Source organism: Amborella trichopoda, chromosome 12, assembly GCF_054954075.1.
Source record: "Amborella trichopoda isolate Santa Cruz 75 chromosome 12, AtrichopodaSantaCruz75HAP2 v2.0, whole genome shotgun sequence".
Classification (NCBI taxonomy): Eukaryota; Viridiplantae; Streptophyta; class Magnoliopsida; order Amborellales; family Amborellaceae; genus Amborella; species Amborella trichopoda.
In genome coordinates this window covers 3292907-3314698 of record NC_142347.1, presented here as the reverse complement: position 1 = coordinate 3314698, position 21792 = coordinate 3292907, and the positions used below count along the sequence as shown (strand labels likewise).

At 34.1% G+C, this 21792-nt stretch overlaps 1 protein-coding gene across 1 annotated transcript; it reads right to left on the bottom strand.

Annotated features, from left to right (window-relative positions):
- Positions 1-13087: 13087 nt before the first annotated feature.
- Positions 13088-16486, bottom strand: LOC18433702 (protein NODULATION SIGNALING PATHWAY 2). Its single transcript, XM_006843783.2, has one exon. The coding sequence runs from the start codon at positions 16159-16161 to the stop codon at positions 14509-14511; it is 1653 nt and encodes a 550-aa protein (XP_006843846.2). The 5' UTR covers positions 16162-16486; the 3' UTR covers positions 13088-14508.
- Between the last annotated feature and the right edge of the window lie 5306 nt (positions 16487-21792).

Below are 21792 nucleotides of genomic sequence, written 5' to 3'. Positions count from 1 at the left end.
TCTCTCATGTTTGATCTCTCACTCCCACATTGTGAAAGAACCTAAGGGTTTAGGTTATGGAGTTCTTCTCTCCTATTTCTCAAATATGGATTTATGGCTTAGGGTTTTAGGGTTTAGCAAAAAGAGAATTCATCTATCTCAAACTAGCTTGCTACGAGAATTCACCTAGGATTTGAGTTTGTGATCAAAGGGGTTCATGTTTCATTGGTGTGGCTAGGCCAAAATTTGCTTTTCCTATTCGAGATTGAAGCTATACTGTTGATCTCGCGCCATCGAACGGTGGTGACTCGGTGTGGGGTGTAATAAACTCGATTGAGGTAATCTCCCGTACTTTTCCTTTTGTTTATTGCAATCTTATATTTTATTCTCAAGCATAGTGCATGATTGTTTCAATGGCATCGAGTTGTTAAGATCTTGGTTTTATTGTTATGTTGATTTTATTTTGAGATTTATCATATTATAATAGAAACCACATGTAAGTGATCGTTTGCCAAAAGAAAGGGGTGAAGAAGAAAAAAAAATGTATTTTCCTATAAAAGGTCACATAGGTCTTTCTTTCACTAAAATCTATTCTTATATACAATTATAAAATTTAAATATTCAAAAATTGTGTAGATCAAGTAGATTTGTAAATGATTAAAATTTTTAATAATGGATGGTCTAGAAAATTTGTTTCAAGATGCATCATTTTTTTAGACTTTGTTACTTTGTTTTTTATATCTATATATATCTCGAGGTCGAAGGGTCCATTATAGGATTATTCAACACCATAACAACCTTCTCAAGTCGATTTTTTAGGCGTACCTTACTTGTGTATTGTAAGGTGACACCTTGTATAAACTTTTTCTTTACTATAGAGGTATTTTGGTACAGCTGCATATCAAAACTCCATCAAAAATTCAATTTCTAGCATTAAAAACCATTTTGTGACTGTTTATAAATCTAAATTCACTTTAAATATAGAATTTGAAGGTCCAAAACTGATGTAAATATGATGGATCATGGACTAGAAACGGACGGTCCAAAATAATTGTTGCAAAATAGAACATTTTTAGTGCTTGTTAGAGGTAAGGTGCAACTTCAAATTTTATCATGGTATATAATTTTGATGTAAAATATTTTTAGGATTATCTCAAAATCTATTATTATATCTAATTATAAAATTTTAAATTTAAAAAATGGTTCAAATCAAATAGATTTATAAACATATGAAAATCTTGAAAATAGACGGTGTGAATAATATGTTGTAAAATGCATTATTTTTAAGACTTAAAATCTCTTTATTTTTCATGGTCATACATCTCGATGTCGAGATGATCTATCAAAGGGTTTTTCAACATTAAAACTATCATTTCCAATGGATTTTTGAGGTGTATCTGTAGTTCTACATTATAAGGTTGCTTCCTTATATAAACTTTTTCCATTAAAGAAAATATATAAACAAGGCCACAACCTTAAACTATATAAGTAAGGTGAAGAAAAAATTCAATTGAAAAGGAGTGTTCGAAAGTTGGAAAGCTTACCAATTCATCATCTTGAATTCAAGAAATATGGTACGAAGAAAAAATAATAATTTCTTTAAAAGAGTACATTTTGTAACAAGTTATCTAGACAATCTATTTTTAAGATTTTCAAGTGTTTTTAAATCTACTCAATCTACACTATTTATAAAATTTTAAAGTTTATAATTGGGATTCAATATAATTTTCAAGCAATTGTACAAATTTTTACCCGAAAACTGCACGTTCCGACAAACTTTTAAAAGTGTTACTTACTTGTATAGTGTAAGGTGGACACCTTATACAAACTTCACCCTAAAATAATACCATGAGCCGTTAATTTGGTGGTCACTGAGGGCGTACTGCAGTTACTTAACACGCAAAGAATTCACGGTATTAATTTTTGGAGAGGTACGGAAGTAATCCACATCAAGCGTAATGACATTGTTAGTAACACCAATAGGAAATTACCCACTAGGTGGGAATGGTTGGGTCGTGGTGGTAGCACCACTTGTGCCTCGTCTAAAATCTAGGCTTTCATTCTCACATAACAATTAAAGAACCACTAACGATTTAAAAAAATCAGGTAAAGGCTTCTCATCCCAACTAAATTACCCCTAAAAAAAAAAAAAACAACAACAGGAACTCACCACAATCATTGCAACAATCGTCGTTTTAATAGAAAATTAGTAAATTGGCAAAAGAAAATAAAGAAGGAAAATCTAATCTTTATATATATGGGTGTGGTTTCTTTAAGGTTGCAATCTTAAAAAAAAAAAAAAAAAAAGAAAAAGAAAGAAAGAAAGAAAGAAAGAAGGAATATCTGAACTTTATATATATAGGTGTAGTTTTTATAAGATTGCAATATTAAACAATCCAATGAAAGCGCACTTCCAAAATTTATCATAACATGTAATAGGATTATTTGAAAATCTATTTTCATATTTAATTATAAAATTTTTAATTCCAAAAATGGTTAAAATCAAGTAGATCTAGAAACATATGAAAATCTTGAAAATAGGCCGTCTAAATAATATGTTGCAGGATGCACTATTTTTGGAACTCAAAATCTTTATTTATTTAAGTTTTTCAATATTCGTACATGTCGATGTCGAGATGATCAAATAGAGAGTTTTTCTACTTTAAAAAATTTTACGGTGGATTTTTTAGGTGCATCTTTAATTCTATATTTTAAGGTTGCAACCTTAAATAAACGTTTTCATATATATATATATATATATATATATATATATATATATATATATATATATATATATATATATATATATACATCATACCATGTAATTTTAGTGAAATTGTTTTTAGAATTATCTCAAAATTTATTTTAATATCTAATTATAAAATTTTAAGCTCCAAAAAGGGCTAAAATCAAGTAGATCTATAAACATATGAAAATCTTGAAAATGGATGGTCTAGATGATGTGTTGCAAGGTGCACTATTTTTGGGACTCAAAATCATTTTTTTTTTTTCATATTCATACGTCTCGGTGTCAAGATGATCAATTAGAGGTCATTCCGATTTGCAGAAAAAAAATGAAAAATAAAACATTACCCGACAATCGTATTGAAATTTGAACGATGATGAAGTTAGACAAAATCTCTATTCATTTTCACCTACAAACGGTGGAAAGATTTTTCTTTTATATATATATATATATATATATATATATATATATATCTATATTTGACAGTGACATCACATGATATCATCATCAACATACAGCCTTCACGTCACTGAAAATAGGGAATATCATTATGACTCTTAAAAGTCTCACTTATTTCACAATGACACCCAACCTTTCATTTTTTTCAAGGGGCATCAAGAAACTCTCAAATATATTATATCAAACCCTTTAAATATCCGGAATGTCCTTCTTTATTTTTAACCCTCTTTTACTGACCCAAACTAATTGGAAAATAACTCTCCCGTTCTTTCTCTCTCTTTTTTGTTTTTTTTTTTTTTTTTTTTGTTTTATTACAATATTTGATATTTTACTATAGAAATATAGAAGTTACAAAATGGAGTTTACGTGCTCACAAATAACCAAAGAATCTAATTCAAATCCTTTCTTGGCCAATGAATCTATCAACCCTCCCTATATATATGTTGAAAAGAAACTCCAAAGAAGAAGATAAATCAACAATTTTTGGCCAAAAAATCTATCTACTCATTTTTTTCCCCATAAATATGTTGAAAAAAAAAACTCCTACAGAAGAAGATAAATCAACAATTTGCAGCCATATCTAACGAAGTTGCCAAGACACCCTTTGTTCCCTCTTGCACCACATGATAGAATTTAAAGAGTCGCCTTTCATACGATTTTTAGACCCCTTAATCTATCTTTAATGCTAGATCTTCAATGATTTTTATTTATATATTTAATGATTTTTAGACCTTATAATAACGATGTCATCTTCTCCCAATTGGCAGTATCAACTCCACACGGCCTTGCATAACCAAAAAGAAAAGACCCATTCCAATATTTGACAACTCCATCCATACCTGCCACACCAGTATTACCAAAGGAGCAACTATGAAAATTGAATTTAAAAGAACCCCTCGGCGGAAAAACCCAGATTTGTCCTCGGATGACTCTTCACACTTCTCATTCATAACAAGTGTGAGAGATTTACCCGTATATCATACCCCCACTCTTCTTTAGTAATTGAAAACCAACTCCATGTAGTGTCAAGTGAATTACTCAAGATCCTATAAAAAGGTAAAGAGGAACCTTCAACCTTAATTCAAAAAAACAAAAAACGTAGAAAGGAACTTTCAAAAGTTCTACGATTTTTCTCCTTTCATACTTCCCAAAGTATTGTTCCCCTTAAAATCATCCACATCACCTTTCCTACTTTTGAAATGTTAACATAAGAGAATTGAGTGAGAAGACGTAGGACATGATCAGGTATCACCCACAGCATATTCAACATAGAGAAGCACCATTGGATACAAAAGAGCAATGTAGGAATATTCATCACCGCCAATGGACTCCATGATACCATTAGAGCTAGTCGTAACAAAGAGAAGAGAGGCACAAGGAGTTTTATGGGTTTTGAGAAAAGTTCAAGAGGGAGGTGAGAGAAAGGATGTGTCATTTCATAATTACTTTGGACTACTTAATTGTGATTGCAATAAAAGAAGATGGTAAGAACATTTGCAAGGGACGCAGTTAGATATTTAAGGGTGAGCTTTGTATCACCTTAAAATCTAATTAATAGATGCATTTTCGGAGCCAAAAATCTTATAATGGATTAAAAATTTATTTTTAAATTGTAAGCTATAAAAATAGTGTAGATTTAGCATATTTATGTTCACTATAAAATCTTGACAATAGACGGTCTAGCTAATGTGTTACAAAATATACTATATATATATATATATATATATATATATATATATATGAAAAAACTAGGGTTAGCCCACTAGCTCATATGAACATATGAGCCCAACGGCCCAGATTGAATCTGGGCCAATCTGGCGATAACAGATGGCTAAAAATGTTTGATTTTTTTTTTTTACAAATCCAAATTACTTAAAATTTTAGGTGTTTCTTCTCTTCAAGGCACACCTAATAAAAATATTAAAAAATTATTCATAAAAAATAAAATAACCAAAATACCTCTCGAAACGTTTCAGAGGTATTTTGATCAATTTATTTCATGTAAAATGTAGTTTTGATATTTTTCAAAGATTCACCTATTTTTGTTAAACACGCTCGTAAAATTTCAAGTGATTTGAATCTATAGAAAAATAAATAAATTTCAAGTAATACCGGATATCTGTGATCGTCAGATCGGCCAAAATTCAATCTGGGCCGTTGGGCTCATATGTTCATATGAGCTAGTGGGCTAACTCCAACTTTTTCTATATATATATATGAGTAATGATCCTATAGGAACCTCCCTTACTCATGTGTAGGACCCCAAAAGATCACCATTAAAGTTGGCACGGATCTCTAGAAAAGTTATCACATAGGTGTGAGATTTGAATTTTCTATAGATCCGTGCCAAATTTAATGGTGATCCTTTAGGGTCCTACATACATGGGTGGGGGAGGATCATATACGATCATTTCTCTCTCTCTCTCTCTCTCTATATATATATATATATATATATATATATATATATATATATATATATATATAGGCGAAAATGAATAGTGATTTCGCCTACCCTCATTACCGTTCAAGTTTCATCGCGCGATCACGATTGTCCAGTAGTGTTTATTTTTTATTTTTTTTCTATAAATCAGAACGACCTGAAATTTGGAGGGTATGTACATCTTACTGAGGCACATCTAATAAAAATATAAAATAAATTATCCTTGAAAATAACCAAAATAGCCCCGAAACGTTTTGGGAGTATTTTTGTTAATTTTTTCATGTAAAATACTTTTCGAAGATTCCCCTAGTTTTGATGAATATACGCTCCAAATTTTGGATAGTTCCGATTTGTAGAAAGAAAATAAAAAATGAAACACTACCGAACATCGTGACACCGCGATGAACTTTAGACGGTGATAGGAGTAGGCGAAATCCCTAAGCGTTGCATAATATTTTCTATATATATATATATATATATATATATATATATATATATATAGTTAGTGATGAAACAACCTTATATAAACCTTATATACATAAGTGGGGGAGGGTACAATATAAGATTTGTACAATATAAGATTGACACCTTGTATAAACTGATTTGTACAATATAAGATTGACACCTTGTATAAACTTTCCATTAATGGTTCTTTTGGACTTTTGAATTTAAATTACGTGGGGCAAACATCCCCCAATATCATCTCAGATAACGTCATGCTTCATGGGGAGTCTTACTTCAAGTGAGACAATGGGATGGGTAGAATATTAAACGACTCATTCAAAATGAACCTATGTATACTAAAAGGAAAAAGTTTGTATAAGGTTGCAACTTTAAAATGCAAAATTAAATATGCACCTAAAAAATCAATTGGAGAAAGTTGTTTTAATATTGAAAAACCCTTTAATTGATCATCTCGACATCCAGATGTATGAATATGGAAAAAATATGATTTTGACCTCTAGAAATAGTGCATCTTGCAACACATTATCTAGATCGTCCATTTTCAAGATTTTCATATGTTTATAGATCTACTTGATTTTAACCATTTTTGGGGTTTAAATTTTTTATAATTAGATATGAAAATAGATTTTGAGATAATCCTAAGAATTATTTACACCAAAATTACATCTCATTATAGAATTTGGAGGTGTTCCATAATTAGACTTTTTAAGGTTGCAACCTTATAGAAACCACATCCATATTAAAATATTGGGATGGTTATGATTATAAATGACCTATTAGTTACAATATTGTGAGTTCGTTAATATTTCCAAGGAAACCCTCAATTCATCCATGTTTTCTGAATCCACTACTATGTTTGAATCATTCCACGAAATTTCGGATATAGGAAATATGAAGGAAAAATGGTGTTCAAACTTGTAAGTAAAGTATATGTCTTTTTATTTTCCTTGGGAGAAAAATATAATCCACTTGTAGAAAGGAAGTTTCAGACAATCTAGACTTGATTTCTTTTTTCTTTTTTTTTTTAAGGGGGTAATTTGGTGGGGAAGATAGGCTCCTACCTGTTTTTCAAGTACAGTAGAAATTAGCTTCTTCTTTTTTTCTTTTTTGAAAGTGCTAGTAGGGTGGTAGTGGTGGTGGTGATGGTGAGAATGAAAACCATAACGTGGTGATTAGGGTGTAGGGGTCCTTGTTTGTTTCCATGTAAAGATTAGACTTCTGGGGAATAGTAGTAGCACGTGTGATCCACCAGCTTTATTTATCTAAGTGTATGAATTTTTTGGTTTTTATTTGATTTTAGCTAATATTAGTTATTTCAAAAGCAATAATAAAAAGTAATGTGAATTTTGCCAATTATTTTGTTACACACTTTTTCGGGTTTTCCTTCCACCTCAAATTCTAACAGCTTGATGTCCAAGAAAAATTCTCTCTAAAGTTTTCAAAAGTAAAATGGAGGCCCTAATAATTGTTTTATCCCTTCTTTCTTTTATGTGGTGCCTTTGGCAAAAAAGGGATGCTATGCAAGAAGAATATTTACCTTTCTACAAAATGGTTACAGTCATTTATATAGCTATTTGATTAAGCAACTTAAAGTGCGAAACATGACAATCAAAAATATTTTCCTCAAGCACTGTGATATACCTTAACTGCCAGATCTCATATGCAGTAGCGATTACAGTTGTTTTGTACTAAATACAAACATATAAGAGGTCTGTAGACCCAAACATAAAATTTCACTTAGAATGCTGAAACACAAGACCGAAATATATTTCTTTTCAAAGCCACATGATCTTGTCTTTCAAAAAACGCATGTCTAGAGGGTTGATTTACACATCCATCACTTCACTAAAATGTTCCAAGGCAACCAAATCAGACCAACAAGGTTAACACCGGACTGGATTGAGAGGTTTGGATGAGAAACCAATGAACCTGTTGCATGTATGTACCACTCAAGCCCTTCGGACCGGTCGATTTTCAATATGGACGTTGTAAAAGACCCACCTGGCTAAAATAAATATAAACGGTTAGAAATATCCCTAAAAATATCACATTTTAAACTTTTGGTTGCAATCGCCTGATGAACAAATTGTGACACTTTGTTCCTCTTGAAATGTTAACTGACATTATTAAGGACATTTTGACAAACAATGAAGTGGAATTCGTGGATTCCGGTCAGTAACTGAAGTAATTAATAAACGTATTTAGGTACTTAATGCGAATTCCTTTATTGTCATAGTTTATGTATGGCCGAGGTAAGCAAATAAAGAAGCGCAAAACTACCCAAACATTGCCAAAAAATTTACTTAGACTGAATCAGACTGGTTAACCTGTCCGATTCCGAGTTAAATTTACTAGATCATGAGTACTTATATTTTGGATTAAAAACCCATCTTTAAGATTGATTTGAGAGGAGGCCCCGCATATGTACAATACGAATTGGATGACTCATAGAAATCCATCCTTCATTTTATTGGCTGAAATTTTTTTAACATTTTATTTTGAATTTTCTTATTTTCAAATTTTTCTTATTTTTCCGTAATTCACTTGTTTTTTTCCACCAGCACTCTTCAGCCGCTTCGAACACCGGTCCAGTCTAAACAATATTGAACCCGACTTTGTCTCCTACGCCCACCTTATACAGCCAGTTACTTTAGCTATTTGACCTCATCTGATATTTTTTTTGTTCTTTAGTTTATACCTCTAGGCAGTATTTATTAAGGGGAAGTATTTATTAAAGGGGGAGGTTTTACTGCAGCATCTCGAGGCACCTATTCAAAAGTGGTTCCATTCAAAAATTCTATCTTAAAGATGACCTTTGGACCTAAAATGTTATTAGTCGATAATATTGACCACCATTACCTTGAATATGGAAAAAAAATGGTTTTGAGCCTAAAAAGAGTATTATTTTTAATTTTAAGTCTACGATATTTATTTTAATTATGCACCTTTTTCTTTTGAGCTGCAACAATGTTGATTGAAGTGTTAAAATGCACCTAGAAATAGATACTTAAGACCACATTTACACTTATCTCGGTTTTCCCTTTTCGAAACCGTTGTGGTGGAATCCTGCTTTTAAATTCCGTTAAGAATTTATGGCATTAATAAAAGGATGCTAAGCCCCCATATTGTAGAAATGCGAGCTTAACAATAAATATATTTTTTAAATATAATTTGATCGTAATTTTTAGCGAATATATAATCTTTAACATGGAGATCATGTATATGAAAAAATAATTAAATATTGAAAACTAAAAATAATAATTATATTAAAAAAATATTTGAACCGTTAATTACAATTGTTTTGAAATGGACCACCTATTTGCATACATCTTTAAGATGGATGTTTTATGCCTATGGACCCCATAATGCAGAAATGCGGTTCGGCCCAAATGAAACAACTTTCCTCGTCATGACCATACCAATAATTTTTAGTATAAATAGGGTGATGTTGAATGAGATTTTTAACATTCCACCCATCCCTTCATCTCATCATTGTAAGGGAAAGTTACACATCTCACTTGTAATAAGACTAAGCATCCAACATGAAGCGTGACGTTATCTTTGATGATCCTGGGGCAGTCTTTGCCAAAAAAAACGTAATCATAACTTTAAATTCAAGAAATCGATATTATTTCATGCTAACAATGCCACTGTTCTCTCCGTTTCGTATCTATAGGCCAGTGAAAATTTTCTTAGGCTCTGTTAGTAATGCTGGAGCCTTATCTTTCCTTTTCCTTTGGCATTATGGGTAGGTGTGATAATAAGTCCTAAAGAATGCTCATTTCGAGCCTATCTTTGAGTTTTTTAAAAATAAGTAATTATTTCATTCTCCACCTCCAAAATTTGAGTGCTCTAAAATATTTTAAATTTCTTTAAGCAGCAAGGGAAACGTGGAAATATCCACCCCAGATTTTCCAAACCGTTTTCGGCTGCAAAGATTTGGCTTTAACTGGAAAATTAATTTTTTGATTCATGAGTCCCAAATTTCGGCCTAAAACAGACAATTTTTGTGGCGTGGAAAGATTTGGTTTCTGGGGATTACTCTTTTTTAAGTGAGGAGCTCGCTTTAGTGGGAGCAGTATTGTATTATAGCTTGGGGTAGGGCAAGCCTGAGGTAAGCAAGTAAAGAAGGGAAAAACCACCCAAATATTGAAAGTGTTCGAAAGATCAAACCGGGCCGGTTCGAGTTAACTCGGAACCAGTTTTGCCCTTCTTTGTTCGACCCCAAAGCTACCCTACAAAATTTATGAAGAAGATAAACTTCAATCATACATAAACTATGACGATAATGGAATTTGCATTCCAAGATTTGAAGTCTGAAGCTTCAACGAACCATTCTCAAGAAATAATAAACTACATTTTAACTTTGACTCGACTTTGTTGGTAAAACTTTGCATACGATAACCTCCGTAATATATAATAGCAAGTCTCAACTGACTTTACGGGATAGAAATGCATAGCTTAAAGTCCAGTGATTCTTTTTCTTCCGTTAACTAACTACTAACGGTGGAATTAAGTACCTAAGTACGTATATTAATTACTTCGGTTGCCGACCGGAATCCACGAATTCCACTTCACTGTTTGTCAAAATGTCCTTAATAATGTCATTTAACATTTCAAGAGACAAACAAAGTCTCACAATTTCTCGGTCAAGCGATTGCAACTAAAAGTTTAGAATGATATTTGATCTTTTTATATATTTTCTATCATTCTGCAAAGATAGGAAAGTATTTTAGCCATGAATGCTCATTTTTGCATTTTCCCATCCATTTTGGATTATCCCTAAAATATTCCTAGTCACAAATTTACTTTTCAAATCTATTATTTCATGTGTTTTGTTTAATTTTAAACATATTTTTGTATTTTTTGGTATTTTTTGTTTTTTAAACACTTTTTTCCTAACCGGTACTTGCTTGACTAGGACCGGTTGTCTGGACTGGTTTGGGGTTACCCGAACCCAGCCCATGGCCGTGTTCCACTCCCAGTTCGTGTTTTCTGACAGTGGTAGAGATGCAAAGCCGGTCCCTATGTTGCTTGCATGTGCTGCACAATGACTAATGAAAAATAGCCAATATATTAAGGTCGTTCTTTTAAAGATAAAAGCAACACTGGTTATTGACTAAGCATGGGTCTTCACCTTATTTAACATATTCTGAAATACTTTTGCCGCTATTATTGACGAGCAATGGCTTTTAGGCCTTGAACCCCACGACAAAACAACCCAGTAATGTGATAATATATATGTCAACCTACAAAGGGAATAATCTGTCTTGATGCATTCAATTTGTACACTCTGGACGCATTGAATAGTTGTTCCAACATGCAAAAAAATAATTGTTGCATGCGTGAGTTTGGTGCAATTCTTTTATCTTATAACATGTTTGGTTTGCATGAAAATCTTTTCTAGAAAGCATTTTCACATAAAAATATCTCTCATACAGTCAAATGTGAAAATATTTTTATGCCAATTAGTCTTATCGTATCTTTTCACACCAATTGGCAACTGATTGATGTAAAAATATTCCCACACTTGACTATGTAAGAGAATTTTTCATGGGAAAATATTTTTTAGAAAACATTTTCACGTGAATCAAACATGTCGTTAATAATCTCAAGTAGTGTACCAAGGAAAAAAAGGTACCATAGGCCCTTTGATCTGTTGGTTGAGTATTTTAGACGTATGCATTGCTCTGAATATATCCTTTATCATGACGCCAATGCGGTGATTGACCATCTTACCATACTTGGGAGTTCTTTACCATGCGTCATTCTCTAATGACCTGATCTCTGAATAAATCGCATGATGATGGGAAAAATTGGCGATAACTGCATAACAAGTCACAAGCCTGTGGTTCATTTAGTTATCATGCTTATGCATAACAGTGCATTATTATATATAAGGAAATGTAAAAACTAGATTATTTATTTTTGATTATAATCATCATTGACATTTAGATTTGAACTCTAGTGTTTTATAATGTGTCATCGTTTATATATAAAGTTCAAAATAAAACTTCTCCAATGTTGTGACATATTGTAATCTATTAAATTTCACATCCAATGGTGAAAAGTAATTGTGACCTCATACTACTAAAAAATGAATAGTCTCATAGCGTACAATCCTTTATTATAACAATTATTATTTTTTGAAATGTGCATAAAGAATGCCATTTACTTTGATGGAATACAAAATTTAGTATAGTTGCTGATTATTGCTGTATGTATGTGGGAGAGGGAGAGGGTTTGCCATTTCAAATGTGAGAGGGAGGTCTTTTTCAAATTTGAGCGTGAAGCAAGAAGCATTTCAATCCCTTGTGAATAAATGAGACTTATAGATTTTCTTTCTTTCTTATGGTGCCTCGTGTTGCAAAAAATATAAGTAAAGTACGAGACAAAAATATTTATTTTTTTTACAAGAAAGTCATAATCATGCATAGCCGTTAGACACAAAAATCAGCTATCTTAAAGTGTGATAGATCATATTAAAAAATATTTACCTTAAACATTGTGATATTCATGTGCTGACAGATTTCATGACCAATGGAGAGATTACAGTTTTTTTGTGCTAAATATAAAAGTATAAAAAGTCTATGCAGGCTCGAACATAAAATTCCAATTACAATGTTGAAAGTTGAAACAAAGAGTGACCTATATTTCTATTCAAAGTCACGCGATCTTCTCTCGCAGAAAACGCATTTCCTCTCAACTTGCTTCTTCCCACTGTTTCTAACTTCTTACCTTCTACAAAGTTTAGAGCGTTGAGGCCACCCAAATTACACATCCATCACTTCATCAAAAAGTTTGAAGCCAACCAAACTAGACCAATCGCCCATCTGATCCTTCCGGTCCAACCCGCAAGTACTCCAATAGAGTTATTGCCCAAAGGTTTTTTGAAATTTCCCTATTTTTTATGTTTCTTTTTTTTCCCTGATCTTCCCATCAATTCTCTCAAGCCGATTTGATTTTTTTTGTTTTTTTTTTGAGGAGCATTAACTATTTCATTGCATCCTGTATTAGCGCCTTACATCATTACAATAGCCAATTGCCTCTTACAGCTAAACAGAAATGAAAAATTACAAGAATTCCAATAAAAAACAATTGCACGCCATTTGATCACCCTTCCAGTCTAAACACCATTGAACCCAACATCGCCTCCCACGTCCACCTTATGCCATCAGTTTTGATTATTTTGTTCTTTAGTTTATCCCTGTAGGCAGTATTTATTTAAGGTTGGGGTTTTAGTACTGCAGTTTGTGGCAACCATTCCCTCATCATTAAGACCTAAAATGTCATTAGTCAATAATGGTTTTGAGCTTCAAAAGAAGATTATTTTAAATTTAATTTTATATTATTTATTTTAATTATACACCTTTTTTTTTTTCTTGAGCGTCAAACCCATGAATCTAAAGTAAAAATGCATCTTGACTTGGGACTTCTTAATAATCATAAAAATCATTTCTCAAATAGATAATTAAGTTCACATTTACACTTGGGAAAATTACATAAAACAAAAACCCTCAAATGTAATATCGATGAAATTTACCCCTCAACTAACCTTTTACTCATTTTTTTTTCCCACAACTACCGTTTTTCGCAAATACCCCCCAATCCAAAAAAATAAAAAAAAGAGACTAAACTAGCCCTCTCTCTTCGTGGCTTTTACTCATGACTCTCTCCTCGTGCCTTTTAAACACTCCGGCAATCAATTTAAACGCTCCGGCAATAAGGACAATGCACTCCGACCATTCAAAGACTCGCTCCGGCAGTACACCTTCTGTAGCCAAAGCGCTCTGGATAGGTCGCACCGACAATGAGGACAAGCGCTTCAATAATGCAAGGACTTGCTCCGACAGTAAACCTTCTAAAACCATAGCGTTCCGGTGGTTGAATATGTTGCTTTGGCGATGAAGACAAACGTTCCGGCAGTACATCTTCCAAAGCCACATCGTTATGACGGTTAAATTGGTCACTATGGCAATGTGCTTTTTTCGTACAGGGAAGATATTTTCTTCAAAAGAATAACAACTTTTTACGTTGAATGGGTTTTTTCAAAGAAAGGTTGTTATGAAAAAAAAGTTGGAGTACACTTGGGGGTTGTAATTTTCCCACCACTCTGTAGCGATTTTCATGGTCGTAATTTGCCATTGACTAGGCTGGGTATTGAACTATTTCGTTACGACATATTACCGCACAACATAATCATAACATCATTGACTAGTTTGGGTGTTGACTATTCCCTTTTATTTCCGGAAAAGAAACTAAGTAATCCGGCTGTGGTTCAAAATGTACACTTGCGGAACGCGTGTTTTGAAACGGAACGGCGACGTGTCAGTCCGTTTTGGCGTACTGTGAAAGTATCTTACATTCAAATTCAAATTATATTCTCACGAAAACAAGAAAATCTGTGGCACAAATTCGCTTAAGGCACGTGCCAAGACGAAACAGAGAGCAAACCTGTGGACCCCCACCTGAGGACGAGCTCATTTGGCCTTTCGGCTCCTTGTCTGTAAAAGTGGCCATCTCTCGCATGAAGCCGCAATATTTCGTCCGCTTGCCGAATATTTCGTTCGCTGATTGTCCCCTCCTCGTACCCGAAAGTTTCGGGGAGTCTCGCCACGCACTTCGCCCTATCAACGAACATAACTTCTCGGCAAAATCTCGGGCCGAGAAATAGCCTCTCAATCATCTCTCTTCCAAGCTTTTGAGTGGGCAGGCTCCACTCGAGGGAGTCGCAAATCGCCGAAGCTCCCTGCAAACACCACGAAAACCTGCTCACGAAATCCTCCGAAATTTGTCCGTGCATGTTGTTGCTGCAGTGGCCGAGAACCAGGAGCTCGGGCCTCAACTCCTTTGACCCTTCGATGAGCTTCGAGAGCTGCCATGAGTGTCTCTCGGGCATGTGCAGAAGCCTAAACATACAGTTCACTATTACAACACTCTCCTCTCCCACATCTCCCTCTTCTTCTTCTTCTTCTTCTTCTTCTTCTAATCCATCTTCCTCGTCTGAATCTATTGATTCTTTCTCATGGGAGTTTTGATATGTCGTCAGATTTTCGAGTTCGATTTCTTCCAAGGAGAAACTCAAGCCGAGATCACGAGCGAACGCATGGAGTCTCCTTGCGGTGGTTGCAGAGGTCTCACCCCATTTGATCGCAGTTACCTTGATGCTCTTGAGCTGAGAGTAACGAGCATCGGAGACCAGAGCTTCCATCAATGGCGGCCATTGCAAACCATCCATGATATCAAAGTCTATCACGTGAAGGTTTCGACAGTTGCTGGTGACCGACTCGAGGATGAACTGGTTCGCGGTAAAGTGAGCCAGCCTCGAGCATGGATGGATCTCGATAAGAGCTCTATAAGCAGAGAGATAATTGTCTTCGCGGATTCTGTAATTCGATTTGAGGTCCAAGAGCGCGTTGTGACCACTGAGGAGCCACTGCAGGCCATGGTACATGTAGTAGGCCACACGCGCGATGGTAGTGCCAGAGCGAGAGACGTGCTTCTTTAGCCTCTGGAGGAGCACCTCCGCCAAGTCATGGCTCTCGTTTGATATCGCCTCCGCAGCTGCAACCAAAAGGTGAATCATGAGCATCCCCTTCTCCTCCTCTTCGCAGCTCCTCGACTCGGTATTTTCGTGCAAGACACTACTCTCACATAACACAGGAGAGCTTTCCATCACTGCAGCTTCCTGCAACTTCTGAGAGGTCTCTGAATGACCACGATCCAAGTCAGCTGATTCGATAACCTCATCCAAGAGAGAGTCATGATCGTGAAATAACTGCTGTTGATGCGGCAACTCGGAATCAGACTGTGAAAGGCACTCCTGAATTCGATTGAGCGCCTCGTCTGATCTGAGCATATCAAGTTCCATGTCCATGAAGTCCATGGATTCCGAAGGGGTCGCAGACACCGGAAAATCGAGGAACAGTTCGTCCAGGTCTTGGATTCCGGCAACGGCGCCGGAATCCACAGAAATTTGGTCTGAGAAAAATGCAGTTGTTTGCATTTGTGGTAGGTCTACATCGTGAAACATGTCAAACCACTCCATTTTGGGAGAATAGCCGCAAAGCATTACATCCCTGGGGAGTCATATTTATACGTGCTAAGGTTATGTATGGTGACGTCATAATTGGAAAGTTTGTTTGGAGTGAGGTGGCGCTCGCCATTCCTCCATTAAAAAAAAAAGGAGTTGGACTGTGAATTCCTTTACAAGAAAAAGCTGCTCTTTCCCCTTATTTTCCTCCTTATTCTCGATATTCTGCGATTTCTTTTTGAATTGGTCCAATCGAAATCAAGCTTAGGATATAATATCATAGTATTGTGTTACTATCCATACACAATACCATTAAAGTCCATAGTAATTGACTTAATAGGGATGGACTCAATGTAGAGGTGACCCAACATAATATCTTAAGCAATGGTTTAAAAAACGGATCGGTGACCCGGATAGGGCTTCCAAAAAATCGATCCGGATCGGCGAATCGGCGATCCGGATCGGGAATCGGGTGAATCGGTCAGAATAAAGCTTAAAAAAAATTCGAAAAAATTATTAAAATTTATTATAAATATTGTTTTTTAGGAATTCAATAAAAAATGAGGGTACTCCATTAAGAATTTTCATGTTTTTGAATGAATATGCGAATATTGATATGTTCTTTCCCTGCATGAACCGCCATTCAGTATTTAATTTACAGTATTTCGTGTTCATCCCTACACTGTTGCTGTTGGGACTCGATATGTGAATAATATGGCTGGGATAGGGTGGCCTCAGAATCATCATCTCTCTCGTTTTCTCTTTGAATAATATGGATTAAAAAAATAAAAAAACAAATTTTCAAAAAAATCAATCATGGATTAAAAAAAAAATCACAAATTTTCAAAAAATTCTATCATGGATTACAAAAAAAAATTCGATCATGGATTAAACAAAAAAAATCACAAATTTTCAAAAAATTCAATCATGGATTACATAAAATTCGATCATGGATTACATAAAATTCGATCATGGATTACATAAAATTTGATCATGGATTACAAAAAAAAACAAACAAAAAAAACAAACAAAAAAAACAAACAAAAAAAAACAAAAAATTCAATCGTGGATTACAAAAAAAGAAAAAATTAGTTCGATCATGGATTACAAAAAATTCAATCATGAATTACAAAAAACTCTATCATGGGTTACAAAAAAAGCAAAAAACAAAAAATTCAATCATGGATTACAAAAAAAAAAACAAACATTTCGATCATGGATTACAAAAAAAAAACAAACATTTCGATCATGTATTACAAAACATTCGATCATGGATTACAAAAAATTCTATCATGGGTTACAAAAAAAAAAAAAAAAACAAAAAAATCGATCATGGATTACAAGAAAAGAAAACAAACATTTCGATCATGGATTACAAAAAATTCTATTATGGGTTACAAAAAACCAAAAAATTCGATCATGGATTACAAAAAAACAAAAAAAATTCGATCATGGATTACAAAAAATAAAAAAAAAATAAAATAATAATAATAAAAAAAAAAAAAAAAAAAAAAAAAAAATTCCGTACGGAATCGCCGATTCACTGTTCGGACTCGCCGATTCCGTACAGCGAATCGGCAATTCACTGTACAGAATCGTCTGGTTCTCTCTAGAACCGGACGATTTCCGATTTTTTGGGCGATCCGGTCCCTTTTCACGATTTTCGAGTCGAACCGGGTCCGGTTCGACTCGGCGTTTTTTAAAACGCTGATCTTAAGTGTTCTTGTTGTTATAAGTAGTGTGTATTAGACCGCCTGTATTTTTATTTTAAAAATATTATATAGGGTTGTAACTTTGTATTACATAAGTAAGATGACTCTCAATAATCCCGTAGAAATGAGTGTTATGAATTTGGAAAACCGTCCAATTCATCATCTCGATTCCCGATGTATGGATATAAGGAAAAAGAAAATAAATATTTTAAATCCTAAAAATAACTCATTTTGTAACAACAGTATATCTTCAAGATTTTCTTTGTACTTATAGACCTGTTGAGCATATACTCTTTTTAGTAATTTACGTAAGGACGAAGCAAAAGAAAAATATAAATTAGGTAAATTTTAGGAAAAAAAATTCAGTCAACCTTTTCTTTTATTTTTCAAAATTGTCCCTCAATATGAAGATGTCATCCTCATATTGTTTTTTATTTTTACTTTCTTTTTTTTTATTTTTTTCATTAATAGGGCTCAGTTCCATAGTGGTCCAATGTTGGGCACCTCGAACCGCTCTAGGACTGAGCCCTAAGCCCTGAATCAATTCTAAAGCAATCCGACGATGAGGACCTTGGACCGTTCTTTGGATTGAGCCAGGTGAACCTTACTAAAAAAACCAAAAAAACAAAAAAAGTCGAACTGAGGGGTAATTTTGAAAAAAAATTAAAAACTATGGGAAGACCGAACCTTCGGTATAATGTTTACCTAAATTGACCCATTTTGTATTTTCCTTCTTTTTTTTTATATATCCGTACGTAAATTACTCTAGCTTTTTAAACTATTACAAGGTTTCTACACCAAAACTGCATCTTCTATAAACTTAGAGTTGCACCTTACTTGTATAGGATAAGATAGGTATCAATTTAGAGTTGCCCCTTACTTGTATAGTATACGATAGGTATCTATAACATTCACTGGATCATTCCACGTTTTATTTTGCAAGACCAACGGTGCTGATTATTTGTAAACTGCTGTAAATTTGTGGTCTCTCACCGTTACTAATCAATAAACAAATGGTGACCGACATGTGCGATTATATGGCGCACCATGTGGTGGTTATGTATTTGCAAATTTCTCTCCAAAACTAAAGCGTTTGAACAAAGAAAGTTTACATCGTTTCCTTGGGAAAGTAGAAGAACAGCCATTGGTAGGCAAAAACGTAAAGAAGCACAATTTCCCCTCTCACCGTCGCATGTCAATTTCGGTGGCATAGTGTGCCAGTTGACAAATTTTTGAAACAATTGTTGTTAAATTTCGTGATACATCCAAGGCGTAAAAAAACAGGTGATCCGGAATAGATGCACTGGTCAGCGAGATGTGCAAATTATTCATAACTTATCGGTTCCCTCTATGAACTACTTTACTTTTGTAAATTGGTCGATTCTCTGACAGAATCATACTTTACTTTTGTAAATTGGCCGATTATCTGACAGAATCATACTTTACTTTTGTAAATTGGCCGATTCTCTGACAGAATCAGCGAGTCCGTCGGTTTTATCAAAAAACCGGTTCGAAACGACCCTACTTTTATTTTAATTTTTTAATTATTTTAATTTTTTATTCTAAGGTTCACTCAACCGGATCCACATAACCATACCAATTTTTTCAGAAGGACAATTCAAGTCACCAATATGTTATTTTTAAATTGGGCACATTTTATAGATGTATGTTTTTTCATGTGACAATTAAGAGTAATTATGACCTCTTCTACTAAAGATAAAAGATCGACATCATCGTAAAATAATTTTTGTATTATATAAACGAACAATGTGTATTAAATGGTTCGGGTGGTTAAGGGACAGTGCACATGGGCTGGTGCGGCCTTTATATGCAATCAAACATAACTACAATTTTCTGTGAAGATTTTTCGCTTGGCATATCTGTAGGGTGTATGCGTGGCAAGACCTGTGTACTTTAATCTATAAATTTCTTGACGTTTCGGTTTTACAACTTGCAAAAAATTAGTGAAGAGGCGCCGAGTTCCTGGTGAAGTAGAACAAAACCTTAAGAAAATATGGTGCATAAAACCATCCAACCTTTTTCATGCAGACTGTCACACTCTTGAAACTCTGGATCACTATGTCCACTACCCCATGTTTTCTTGTTTTGAATAATAAGAGCATTGATGTGATCTATCAAATCGCAATGTTAGGGTTTTCTTGTATATGGAGAAGAAGAGCTTCGCATAGGAGAATGTTCTTTCTTTCTGGTTGGTTTATGAAATTCGGGACAGCTGCCATCAGTGTTTGACTATTCGGTCCTAGTCCCAAGTAGTCGGACTCGCCACCCCGGTGAGCTCGAGTTTCCCCTAGTTAGGTGTCCCACTCGGGGATATTAAAAAATATTTAAAACAAATCATAAAAACCCAAAAAATAAAGAATTTATATATGATATTTTTTTATGTTTTCTATCATTTTGACAAAGATTGGAAAGTGTTTTAGCCATAAATACTTATTTTTTACATTTATCCATTTTTTTGAATTATTTTAAAAATACCCCTCTGTCACAAGTTGATTTTTTAAAATCATTTTTTAATTGCTTTTTTTTAACCTCATTTGATTTTTTTGCTTAATCTTGTGTTAAACATATAGATCATTTTTTTTTCTTTGGATTTTTTATATGTTTTGAAAAGATTTTAACTTTTTTTTTGCTGCTATAATACTCGGTACTATTGGGCCGAGTTACTCAGATTCATGCCGAGTACTCACCCCGAGTAATGGTTTCGACTCTCTGACCTGTCTCTTTGCCGAGTCGTATTTCAACTATCTAACCTGTCTGTCTGCCGAGTCGTGTTTCGACTCTACGATCTATTTGATCTTTTTTCCCGGTTTTTGTTGTTTAATATTTGTTCCATGTTATTTTGAGCGATCCATGGGTTTGGAGCCATGGCATCGGCTTCTTATCAAGATGCCATGAAGATTCGCCAAAGTTACATGAATCTATGGCATACTGATCTCTTGAGCACCATGCAGACCGATCTAGCCTATTGTTGCTTTGCGTTGTAGTGTGCTCCATGTGCATCATACTTGTTTTGCAAAAGAGCTCTCTACAATGATATGACAAGAAATGTATGTTGTGCTTGATACATGCCTTGTAATGGAAGATGTGGAGAAAGCCGCTGTCCGGAATTTTGTCTCTGCATTGAGCTCTTTTTTTGTTTTTGGAAATTCTCTACTCTCAACTCGCTTTCTGTTGCAAGATGAATTTAATAACCAGTCAACTTTGTCAAAAGCAACCCTTGAAATCCGCATCTGAAAAATCGCTTTGCGATTACCGCTCTGTGTTTTCTGCTATCTCTGCTTTTTTTTTTTTGGTCGTTGCTGGTGTTTTCAGCCGCTGCTCTCCCTGTGCTTGCCGCCCCCTCTCTTTCTCGTGGTTCCTTTTCTACTTGTTTTCTCTCAGGTAAAGTGAGTTTTGTTTTCAAAAACACAAATAGAGTTTGTGGTCCATATTGTTCTTGGTGGTCTACTGTGTTCCTTTGGTCTTATAGTTATTGGTGATACATATTATTTCTCGCTTGACCTAAATTGTGACAGACCACTTTTATAAATTGAGGCAACCAATTTTATTTTTTTTTAAAAAAAGAAAAACGTCTGAAACAAACACCCAAAAGAAAGAAAAAAAAATGTTACGAATACAGTCCAAAAAATGTAAAACATCTATATTAAAGATGGATGCAAGTAGGTGTTCATCTAAAAACAATGAAAACTAAGGATCCAAATGTTTTTTTACTATAATTATTTTTTTAATTTTTTAAATTTATTTATTTATTCATATTCATGATCTCTATGTTAGAAATTACATGCCTTAAAATCCATTTCAAAAATAAATTTATTAAGAGGCAAGCATTTCCACACATGCGGGCTTCGCTGCATAGAAACCGGGGCCTTTCCTTAAAGCTAAAGTGTACATTCATAGTAAATCACCCATTTCTAACAACCAAGTATCCATATGATCC

Bases quoted from the DNA above. Each gene is read 5' to 3' on its own strand.
- LOC18433702 (XM_006843783.2), bottom strand. From the start codon at position 16,161: ATGCTTTGCGGCTATTCTCCCAAAATGGAGTGGTTTGACATGTTTCAC.